Source organism: Vigna radiata, chromosome 3 (assembly GCF_000741045.1).
Source record: "Vigna radiata var. radiata cultivar VC1973A chromosome 3, Vradiata_ver6, whole genome shotgun sequence".
In the NCBI taxonomy this organism is placed as follows: Eukaryota; Viridiplantae; Streptophyta; class Magnoliopsida; order Fabales; family Fabaceae; genus Vigna; species Vigna radiata.
This window is the reverse complement of record NC_028353.1, coordinates 7,089,445-7,101,751: the sequence shown is the minus strand read 5'-3', so window position 1 is coordinate 7,101,751 and position 12,307 is coordinate 7,089,445. Positions and strand designations below refer to the sequence as shown.

Sequence of the window (12,307 nt, the reverse complement as noted above, 5' to 3'; positions counted from 1 at the left end):
TAATGTTTCTTAAAAGCATATAGGTATATTAATTTTCAATTTAATTCTATGATTGAGAATTTTTTAACATTTAATTTCATCGAGAAACTTTGGAATAAACCATTCAACCTGAATTTCCATTTTTATTAGATTGGCAAAAGGTGAATGAAGTTAAATAAGTTTATTTTTCACTATGTATCAAAGATAAAATGAAGTAATTTTACCTACTCAACAAACTCGATTATAAGACAAATATAACATGATCATCAAAGAAACTAGAATTCATGATATTATACAAAAGACCACGATAAAGAAATCCACCTTTCCATCTCATCTTTTTATGCTGATAGATGTATGTTGGCTGCCTAGTTCATTACAAAAGTCAAGCTTTCTCATTATCTCTTTCTTTTAATACATCAGTCGCCACCCACCACTCCACCTTTCCATCTCATCTTTTTAAATATTTTACCAAACAATTAAGATATGTTACGTAACACACTAATAAAATTGCAACTAACAACTACGATAAAAAAATTATTAAACAATATTGTAATCTTTTTTAAAGAATAAATTATATCCAAGAGAGTTAAGTTCATCCACTTTATCACCCCAATTTGTTAAGGTGTCTGAAGCAACAAATTGTCTTACAATACTACTCTTATGCCTTTTGATAGGATAAACCTAAAATATTTTGGAATAAATAATTAATGAATGGTGTAAATTATTTTACCTTTTGTGATAGAATTGTTAAAACAGATCACTCGATTATGTTCAATATGGTCTATTATGGATTGGTCATTTAATGAATTAATCCAACTTAGTTCACTATTAGTGAATTCACTCGATTATGTTTAATATGGTCTATTATGAATTGGTCATTTAATGAATTAATCCAACTTAGTTCACTATTAGTGAATTTAAAAAATTTGAATTTCGTTGATTCATAACGAGTTAATAGGTTAAAAGGATTAACTAACTTAATTACAAAAATGCAATTTTATTATTCAATCTAATATTTTTTTAATATGTAACCAAAATTTAAAAAGTCCAAACATATTTTTTTAAAAAATATTTTTTCTCATTTTAGACAATTAATAAATTAATCATCCCAAAAACTAAATCACAATTTTGAATAAAAGTTGAAAGAGAAACTTAGAATTCCTAGATTATACCTTGCTATCTTAGGAAAAGAAAATTACTAATAAGAGACAAAGATAGAGAGGTCATAGGTGTGAGTCTTTCTCTTCCAAAATTTCAGAAAAAAAAAAGTTTGCTTGTGTTTTGGATATTCTTAGTGGGCTAAGTTCATTTTTAGCCCGTACTAAAATTTGTAAATTTTTTTAAACCTAACTCGATTCAAACGTGTGGAGGGTTAGGTTGGTTTATAACTTTTAATCAATTTTGATCATTTTACTTGTGGGGGACAATACAGATAATTCCCGCACATAAAAAAAATGTTAATATAATATTTTTTATTTCTAATAGTCACTTTATCAATCTTCAATCCATGTTGATTGCTTTTGATCACACAATGTCATATCACCACCACTTCTCATTGACTTGTTGATGTAACTATTGTATCTACTTCTTTACACACACACACACACACACACACACACACATATATATATATATATATATATATATATATATATATATATATATATATATATATATAGTTTTTTTTTTTGTTTTCATCACTAGCAAAGTCTTTCTCATCACCTTTTAGATCTCAACTTCAATATGAATTTAACTCTCATTATTGTCATAGTTTTTGCTTACTTTGAACTTTTCACCCTTTTTACCCTACTTTTGTGGCTGGATTATTTTTCAAGAATGTCTCAAGAAACTTCTTCAAAGCATAGATATTCATCAATATGGTTAGTTATTATGTTAATGATGAGTTAATTATATGAAATTGATAAATATTGGAGTAATAAATTTACTGCTCATTCCAACCCATATCAAGTTTTTCTCCAAAATCACTATTCTAGAAATTCACCTATTAAAACCTCCAAATAAGACCTAAAAAGTAGCCAAGACTTTAATTTTTCACTATATCAAGATTTAACAACATTTTTCCCACCAATTATGACACCAACTCCACCATTTCAATCAATCAAAACATATACATTCAATGAGCAATCTCAACAAGGTTCTTTAAATATCAGACAAAGCATATTCCAACCAAATTCATGCAATCATGTTAGAGTACAACAAACCAAAATCCACTTGATCATTCAACCACTCAACATCATACAAAGATCGAATAAAACTTCTCTTATAAATTCAAATTAAAGAAACTAACTTCCCTTACATGATAGATCACCAAACAATTCTAGGGATCCTCAAAACAACTCCAAAAGCCAAGGAAACTCTATTCGTTCCTACTAATAATAGAAACACGATCAGGATACCACTGATCAACAAAGACTTAAACTGAAAACTCAAAGGACGCATGTAAACTAAGCGAAATCTACATGCAACAGGTACAAGAAAAGACAAAAAAAAAATGGTTGAAAACTCAATCTACTCAAACTGAGGAACTGATTGGTCTATCTTGAAGAATTCGTCACAAAGATCAACCATACGGTATCGGTTAACAAAATTATTTATATTAAAAAATCATTTAATATTAAAATAACGGAGTCTCACTATTTTTAAACTACTATCACTTCTAAAATACTATTTTTTAGATCTTTAAAAAAATATAAAATATATTTATACTTAATTTTGTAATTATTAAAATAAAAATAAAAATTTCTTTTTTTTACTTAATTCGTTGAAAACAAATTTTGCTCGTGCTTCACGTTTCAATGACAACTGCTGTTTTCTTTTCTTTTCTTTTTCAATAGTAAACTAATAATACACAATAAATGCACACAAGTTGCACTTTATCAATATAGATTAATTAATACGACTCATCACTTAAGATTTTTTTTTTCAAAAAAAAGTTAAATAACATCTAGAGCTGCTTTTATTGTCCGTTTGGTTAATACTTTATTCTTTTTTAGTTCAATGGTAAGCAAAAACGGAATTAATCTCAATAAAACTTTTTACAATTATAAAAGTAAGCACCATTAAAATTAAAATTTAGCTCATTTTTAATGTAATTTTAATATATAGATGACTAGCTTTTTTGGATTCAATATATTATTATTTATTAAAGATATGATTAAATTAAAGTATACAATTTTTTTACCTTTTTTTGTATATTTTTCAAATCCATTTATTTTCTTTATTTAAAAAAAAAACTAAATCCTTTCTTTTTCTTACATAATTTATTTATTTATTTTGAGTTTGACAAAATGGTTGAATATCTTATTTATATATTATTTATTTTGAGTTTGACAAAAATAGTTGAATATCAGTTTTATATGTAGCCGTAGGAAACTGAAAGTAACAGATGTGATGCAAGCATGACAACTGGAACAGCAAAACTTAATTCAGAGAGTTAGAAAAACTCAACGGTTGTGATTTATTTTGAATGTTAGTACTTTATTTAACAGTTCCAAGGTCAAGTTCAACTGTTTACACATGCTCATGCTGTCTTTCTTTTACCTTTATTTTATTTTTCTATTTTTCTAAAGTGGCTGCCTCAATTTTCATGCATTCTATGCATTTGCATTATCAAACACGGAACAACAACATTTGCCATCACACCAACCTAAGGTTGGAGAATCTCACAAATAACTTAATGCTTCATTCTTCCCTTAATCATACCTTCAATTTTAATCAAATCAATCTTTTCATAGCTAAAATTTAAGCTTAATTTAACACTATTATTTGCTCTATATATAACATTAAAATATTCATGTTAAAAATTTATAATATTAATTATGAAAATAAATAATAATAGTAATAATAAACATAATAACAAGTTATGATAGAATCTAATATCATTTTAAAAATTAAATTTTAAACTTAATTTAATCTTGTAAAAATGAAAAGTAAAATTTATACCTATGATTTTTTTTAATAAAGAAATGGTGTATAAGTAAGTTTATATGAAAAATACACATTATACAGTCCTTTTTATCAAAAATTCCAAAACCTAAAAATAAAAAATAAAAAAACAAATTTATAATAAAAGTCATGCAGGGATGAGACTTGACCAGAGCCATGAATTTTGACACCTAGAGGCTAATAGAGTCAAAGGCTATCTTTTAGAGGGTTTTTGTACTAAAATAGAAAAGGGTATTAAGATAGTTCCGATTTATGTTTGATTGTCTTAAATCTATTCTAGAATAATGTTGAAAGATGTCCTTATTGTTCTTGGATTAAATAAATAGTTGCTGTCCCTCTAGAAGACCATGACAAATCTGAGGCAAATCCTTCTCCTTTTATTAATGACAATTGACTCATTCCATACGTTATAGAGGCTAAGTCTTAGAAAGATTGCCCTGTCAGTGTCACAAAAACTATCAAACAACTTCTTTCTTTCGATCTCACTCTTATTTCAGTGTCTAGGAGTTTCCCTTCTGCAGCACTCTGTGTTGATGATATACATGGAGAACCCTTCTAATTACATGCTTCTTGAAGCCACTGGTGACTCTGAAACTGACTGCAACCCCACTATGGAAGAACTTGGCAGAGAAGATGACGATGCTCAATCTTGCATCCACGATACTTCTGAGACATCTAATGCTGCTGAGCTCAAAGGATACGAGTTTTGGAATAATGATCATGATGCAGATGATGTTGATGATGATGAGAAGAAACGTGAGGTTCATGGAACATCATATTGTGATGATGATGGTGATGATGATGATCAGATGCAAGAACAACAGAAGTTCTGTGTGTCTGATGAGTCAGGCCATGAAGTGTTGGATGAGATGGAAAAGAACAGGAGGTTCTGGGAAGCTTGCTTGGCATCGTGATTAGGTTTGAAGTAATTCCCTTTTTCTGAATCACACTGCTCTGCCTTCAACAACATTCATACAATTTATTCTTTTTTTTTTTTTTAGCTAAACTTATCAGAAAGATAAAAGCTTTCAATTGTATGTATCTATGGCTAAACTGATTTGTTCAGAGTTTCAAACCACATTCACTTGTATAAACCATGATCACACTATTCAAGTATTACCATTTCTTATAACAGCTTAATCGTGTGGCATACTCTTGTTACAGAATTCATTGATTCAGTTTAGTTATCTTTGAAATCTGGATGATAACATATTATAAGGAGATTCAGGGAAATTCGGTTCTGCGAAATATTCTTTCACAGTAGTTCAGCAGTTTTAATGGTCAGAAAAGTATACTTTAATTGGAAAATAGTATTTTGAAAAAAAAAATGTTTTACTTCCATTTAATACTATTTCTTTATTTTATTTTTTTTAAATACTAAAATCTAGTATGATGATTTTATTTGTATTTTGGTTTTGTTTATGCCACTGATTGAGAATTCTCACATCTTGATAAATTTCTGAAGTTTTGATGAATAATAAATGCAATGAACATGTGATGTTTTGAATAATTGAACACCAATTACGGTCCAACTGAGTTGAGTATTTTATTACAGTAGTACCAGGTATCATGTAGCATTCAAATTTCAAACATTTTCAAATAGTTTTTGGTCAAATTTCACCCTTTTTTTGGGTCAAGTTGATGGACTTTCATGAGTTGGGGATAATAACATAAGTGACAAGTAATTGCCATTTACTATTCTATTATGTGATACTAGAGTTGATAAGATTATCTCTAGCTTCAATTGATCATCAATCATTTGTATAAATTTTGATTAAGATATATGATATATTTATATATGAGTTTGATTATTAAGCATTAGGATAATGATATTTAGACAATATTTTTTGACAACATTTGATCATCATTTACGAGTCATTCTATTATTTGTCTACGATGATATTTATGATTATTATTATTGATTATGAAATAATTTTAAATCAATTACATAATAAAACGTAAATGATATTCAAATATTATTAAAAATATATTATATAAGTATCATTATCTAAACATTAACAGTGTAGATCTATAGATCTATTGTTAAGCAAACAAAACTTGTAATAAATTACTTGCTTTTTATTATAGTATTGGTACAAATTACTTTGGACCATAAACTGGGAGATGGTCCACTGCCGCCTGTTATTTATTAGCTATGATGAGATAATAATATCTTTTCTTTGTATTCATCGATAGGTTTACAGGTAAGAGACATTGGATCATGCACCACACATTATATTAATGTTGAAGTTTTTTTTAGGAGAAGACAACCGTGTGATTTCATCATGAATCAATTAAATATGAAGCTAACATAATCAATGGCAGTCCTATTAACACGTGTTCTACCATATTAGTTTGCCTTCTAACAAACTTAACATCAAAGTTTGGAAATTGGAAAAGAAAAAAACATTCACCGAAGATCAAACCACACTCACAAATATCCTCACTATGATGTCAATATCGTTAACCGCAAGTTTGCAATTAAGCTAAAAGATGACTTATTGATAACCAAGAAATATTACTCAATGTAAAATAGTTAGTAAACTCGTGGCTTAAGTACATGTGATGAGATTTTGAATTTTGGAAATATATTTCTGAAATATAAAATGTATGTTATACATAGGAGCTTATCATCTTGTGTACTTTATATATATATATATATATATATATATATATATATATATATATATATATATATATATATATATATATATATATATATATATATATATATANTATATATATATATATATATATATATATATATATATATATATATATATATATATATATATATATATATATAGAAAGTAAAAAAAGTGATAAAATATTTATAAAATCTTAATTTTCTAAATCTAAATAATAAATAAATATATTTTTTATTTTATAAAGAAAATATTTTAAAAATAGAAAGATTTTCAAAAAAATAGTTTAAAAAAAAGAGTACTTTCAGAATTCATCTTCCTCTATGATACTTATTTATTTGTTTGAATCTATAATTTCTTATTCTTTTTTTTTAACTTTTACCACTAGGTCAACCTTATATGTAACACATAAGATATAATAAGTAATTCATATTATAATTCTATTTTCACAATTTTTTCATCTTAAGAATGTTAAGGTTTGTATATATTTTCTATATGTAGTAAATTATTATATTTATAAATTTTACATTTGATCTTCACCATAGTGATAATTTTTCTCGTAATAGAAACAAGATGAAAAACATTTATATTATTATTTTGGTTATATTTGCTCTTTTTTAATAGATTTTGACTTTGAAAGCGTCTTCAAATATATAAAGTAAAATACCTTCAATAACACAATCTTTTCTGTTTGATAATTTTTCACAAATCGAATCCATCTAGATAAATTTATAAATTTATAAAATTATAAATCATAACTTTCATTATCAAATGATTGAAATATAAATTTCTGAAATTTTTTCTCTCTTTTCATTCTATATATTTTGTTAGAATGACTACGTTTCATGCTATATAATATTTAGTAAAAGTGATGACTTTTGACTCTATTAATGAAATTATGGATTTTCTAAACATAAGAGATATAAAATATATTATATAGAAGAATTATCATATATAGGTATATCCAAAGCAAAATATAAAATATTTATAATATCTAATCTTAATTTTTTTAAACTTCAATAACAAATAAATATGTTTTTTTTATCTTTATGTGAAAAGTATTTCTAAAAACAGAAAATTTTACTAAAAATTAATTTAAATAAGATGATGATTACCAAATATTCTGCACATGTGATAGCATAACATTCATTTACTATCTCTGTTTTCGCACAAATAATGCTATCATGCAAACACATACTCCAAGAAGTTCTATTTTTAGTTTGTCCGACAAAAGCATCAAAATTGCATTTAAGTATACCATGTGTTAGAGCATACCAGAATTGTTGATGAAGATAAAATGATGATCTTTGTTAGATCTTGCATACTACATTACGTAAGGAATATGTCTCAAGTCACTCGTGATGGAAGATGGGGTATCACATTTGAGCACCAAAACAATATTAGTATCATTTATAGAACTAAAAAATTCACCCAAATCTAACCACATTGTCTTCATGCATTACAAATATCCCTTCGTGACGAAGAACAATACAAGTAAGGAGTATTTGATAATTAACTTGAGGGAGATTTTTAAATATTTTTTAAAATTACAAGTGTTAATCTAAACCTCAATAAAAAGTTGAAGGTATGTTTTTAACATTAAATCTCTGTTTATGTTGGATACAAACAAAGTCTTATATAAAAAAAAAATGAGGAATAAACATGAGTTTATATATACATAAGATATCTCCATTGATAAGAGATCTTTTGAATTAATTCCAAAAACAAATTCGTGAAGGCTTAGTCCAAAACGGACAATATTTCATCAATGTAGAAACTTATGTGTGAGTGTTGAACCCCTCCCTACAGTTTACTTCTTTTGTGACAATGTGATTTGAAATTTTTATCCCAAGCATTCAAGTCAAACACATATTTCATTATTTTGCCAACCAAATGCAAATTTGAGGCCATTTTCCAGCCACTCTTCGCAACGTCGTATAACTCTCCCTCCTGAACCAATGCATTCTCTTTATATAAACTCCTCCTTCTACCATAGTCACGATCATCATAAGATAAAACAATAGGAGTATGATCTGAAATGGTTGCCAAGGCATAACTAAATTATCCTATTGAATGCTGTCTTTGCCTCAAGAATAGAGGGTGATGAATAGTGTAGGACTCTAATCGCGATACCATTGTGAAAGGAATTTAATATTTAACTACCAGTAATGTTACATTACCTCCAAATTTTGATCATGCACAGATACAAACAAAGCAAGCAAGCACCATTTCTTGCTGAACCAATCTCCCTATTCCCTAACAATTCGTGAATGCATTCAACACTACCTGTTCGAAATTTGAAAATACGCTTAGCTACTACTCCTTAGACTCCCCCTTCCAATCCGGTACTGGGACATTGACAATCAGAATCAGGTCAAATTCAGCCCTAAACTGAACATAACCACTGCACACACACTCTACAACAAAGCAAACATTTCCTACACCCGTGTACCAATTGATTTACACAAGCAACCCTGCTTGTAGGGACAAAATATAAGACAAGGTACTTAAACACCGATTCAAAGTTAAAATACATTCAGTTCTTAACTAGATGCAAACAGTGGAACTAGAGAAAGAGGATCTGGAAATTTATCGATCATCTCCACATCATTGGTGCTTGTGCTTCCTATTGATGAACTACTTGTGTCAGCGTTTGATTCCTCGGCAGTAAGAGTTGTTCTTGAGTCATCTTCGGAAGAGGAACTTGAGCAGGAATTCTCAGTTTTTATGTCAGTAAAAGATAAAGTGGATTCCAAGATATTATCTAAAGAGAAACTCTTGGGGCTCTCTAATTTCTCTTTTAAATACCCATCAGGTTTTTCCGAGAATCTTTTTGTTTTCTCATCCAAACGTTTCAAGAAGCACTCCACTATCTCACTTACTGATGATGCATCAGCCTCCTCGTCCTCTTCACTGGTAGGACTGTAGTTAACATGATGATTATGATGGTCATCATCATCATCATCTTCTGACTTGGTCTCCCTCAATTCACCACTAGTATCCATTTCTTGTTGACTATCATAGTCACCCTCAGATTGGCGATCAGATGAACGAAATGACATGGGCGAATATCCTCCTTCGGCTGTTTCTTCACGTTTTCTCAGTGTGTTCAGTATTAGTGTCTTCAGTAAATTCATCACTTGCACCGCATGCATCAGAGCAGTTAATGGATCAGACATCTGTTTCAGGAAACATATGCATGAATGACTAGTTAATTATAAGAATTAATGGTTTACATTTCAAGATGAAAAGGTGTATGGAAACATACCTGAGTCATATTTGGAGCAAAAACCATTGCAATGTTTCTTGCATCCATTTTGTTGTAATCCTCTTCAGCTACAACATCAGCCATGAGATCAATGGCCCAGTTGAGCAAGGCTGACTCAGTTGGCTTTAGCTGCTTCACAAGCTGAACGGACTCTTCTTCTGTGTTGCACTCAATAACTTGCTCAGGGGAAAGTCCATCGAGGACTCCTGAAGGAAGCTCTCTGAACCATGCTTTGATTAGGCCTGCCAAGCAGTGGACATCAATGTCATCAGGCACAATACCCTTATTCAACTGCTCCCTTAAATGCTCCTCTTCACTGTTCTCTGGATTTATGCGAAATATACCTTCAGCCTGAAAATTCATCAAGAAAAGACGACACAAAAGATAGTCAATGACCCAATCTCGAAAGATCTTTCTCTGTCAATGGTCCAAATGGCAAAGCATATCATAAATTTGGTACCTACCTTTAGGCCACCCTGTGAGTATAATCGTTCTTGCATTAGCAGTAGAATGGTGGGGACACTGTTTCCTTTTGAATCATAGGAACACTGCATTGATTCTGCTGAGACGCCAAACACACTAACACTGCAAGTGTTGACGATGGCAAATCACATCAGCTTACGGATAAAGATATATAATCTGGCTAGTTGAGGTTTATGAAAGAAAAAAATATATATAAGGGGAAGAACACAGACATATTCAATAACTTCTTTAAAAATTTAACGTAATCGACATGAATCCCAGATCAAAAAACAAAACACCCCACTTTGCAATTACACAAATCAAAGAAACTTGCTTCACACCAGGCCGTACAAATGGCTTGCTTGCATTTTTCAAAAGTGTTACTGTATATCCAAAAGCTTGAGAAAAAATAGGAGAGCTTTTAAATCCTACATTACCGTTAGGTATTTTTTCAGCAAATAAAGGCAAACCTTAATTCGCTTTAAATGCAACTATAATAAAGGTAAAGTTCAATCTCCTTTTGAATGCAACTATCTAACTTTTAGTTTTACATCCTCCTTTCGCTTTTCTTCCACGCAACGGACGAAAATCCTTATTGAAGGATATTAACGTACGCTCCTCCGCCAACACACTCAGTAGAAATGTAAACGGGTTTATGGCCATAAAACTCTCCAATTCATAAAATCACAACACAGTGGATAAATTTCCAGCTTAATCTGTCAATTTTGCTGGCTCAATACTCCAGAGGATTCGAACAGGATTATTTTTAGAAGAAAATAAAAAAAACACGAGCAACTTTTGAAAAAGAAAAACTACTTACTCACAGAGACAGACCCACCAACAACAAAATCTCTAAGCACCAAAAATGAAAGAAAAGAAATAAACTTGGAGCATTTTTAGTAAACCCCATTTGAAAAAGGTGAAGAAAGGAGTACCTAGCACTGGGAACAGGAGCGGGGACATGAACCTCGAGCTCAAGGGGAAGACCCAGAAACCCATTGAAGCGATCGAAAGTGACATGACTAACATGCTTCACGTTTGTGGGCCATCCAATCTCCATGGGGTGATGGACGGCAGAGATTACATCGTCGGGACTGTCCACACTGCACGCCACCATCGATTTCCTCAGTGCCGCCAACAGAACCGCCACCGGCGACGCCGGGTTTTGGTCGTCCTCCGCGGCTCTCCGCCCCTTCCCACCACCGCATCCGCCAACGCTGGTGACCACGACTTGCCCCGTCATCCTTATCTTGTTCGTCAGAGAAACGAGACACACACGCTCTATCTATGTCTCTCTCTGGATGCAGGAGTGGAGAGAGATTTTTCTGGTGTTTATTGGGAGGTGGGAATGAAGACAGATTTGAAATTTGAGGATGAGTTTGGCAATGCGAGTTTTGTTGGGTTGCATTGAAGTTGTTTGCTAGTTATGTATGTTATGTATGTATCTGTAAACTTTGAACCTCAACGGCCACTCGTTTCAAATTTTGTTCCAGACTTTATCTACCCTCTTCTCTCTCCTTTTTGACCTCACTGTCCTTACACTATTAACACCACATGCCACCACACATTATCTCTTTAATCAATTCTCACATCGCTTTATTACTTCCAAATATCATTATTAATTCTGTAATTTATCTCGGTTTAACTTTTAAATGCTCTTCAAAAACTTTCATTCAAGTACGCCTATTTATTTCCATTATCAAACTGCAAAAAGGGAACAATTTTTAATAATGGGCTATTTTCATTTTGTACTGGAACACTTTATAAGAAATAAATTTCCTGAAATATTTTAAAATTTTGAGGGTGTTTTTTGTTTTGTTTTGTTACCGCTCCCCTGTGTTAATTAAATCATCTAAGGTAATCATTTGTTAAATTGTTAAATCCTAAAACGGCTTGGAATAGTATATTCTCGTATAAACAATTCATATATAGCCAACGAAAGTGCCCTGCATAAAGGACAATAATTAGTTGGCAATAAAGTTTTTAT

At 30.3% G+C, this 12,307-nt stretch overlaps 2 protein-coding genes across 2 annotated transcripts; one reads left to right on the top strand and one right to left on the bottom strand.

Moving 5' to 3' along the window:
• Positions 1-4,245: 4,245 nt before the first annotated feature.
• LOC106756956 lies at positions 4,246-5,090 on the top strand. The gene has a single exon (XM_014639550.2). The coding sequence runs from the start codon at positions 4,479-4,481 to the stop codon at positions 4,857-4,859; it is 381 nt and encodes a 126-aa protein (XP_014495036.2). The 5' UTR covers positions 4,246-4,478; the 3' UTR covers positions 4,860-5,090.
• A 3,390-nt stretch (positions 5,091-8,480) lies between these two features.
• On the bottom strand, positions 8,481-11,804 carry LOC106757954 (rho GTPase-activating protein 2). Its single transcript, XM_014640821.2, has 4 exons — positions 11,256-11,804; positions 10,323-10,443; positions 9,859-10,209; positions 8,481-9,769 (listed from the first exon to the last, which is right to left on the bottom strand). The coding sequence occupies exons 1-4, from the start codon at positions 11,561-11,563 to the stop codon at positions 9,134-9,136; spliced, it is 1,416 nt and encodes a 471-aa protein (XP_014496307.1). The 5' UTR covers positions 11,564-11,804; the 3' UTR covers positions 8,481-9,133.
• Between the last annotated feature and the right edge of the window lie 503 nt (positions 11,805-12,307).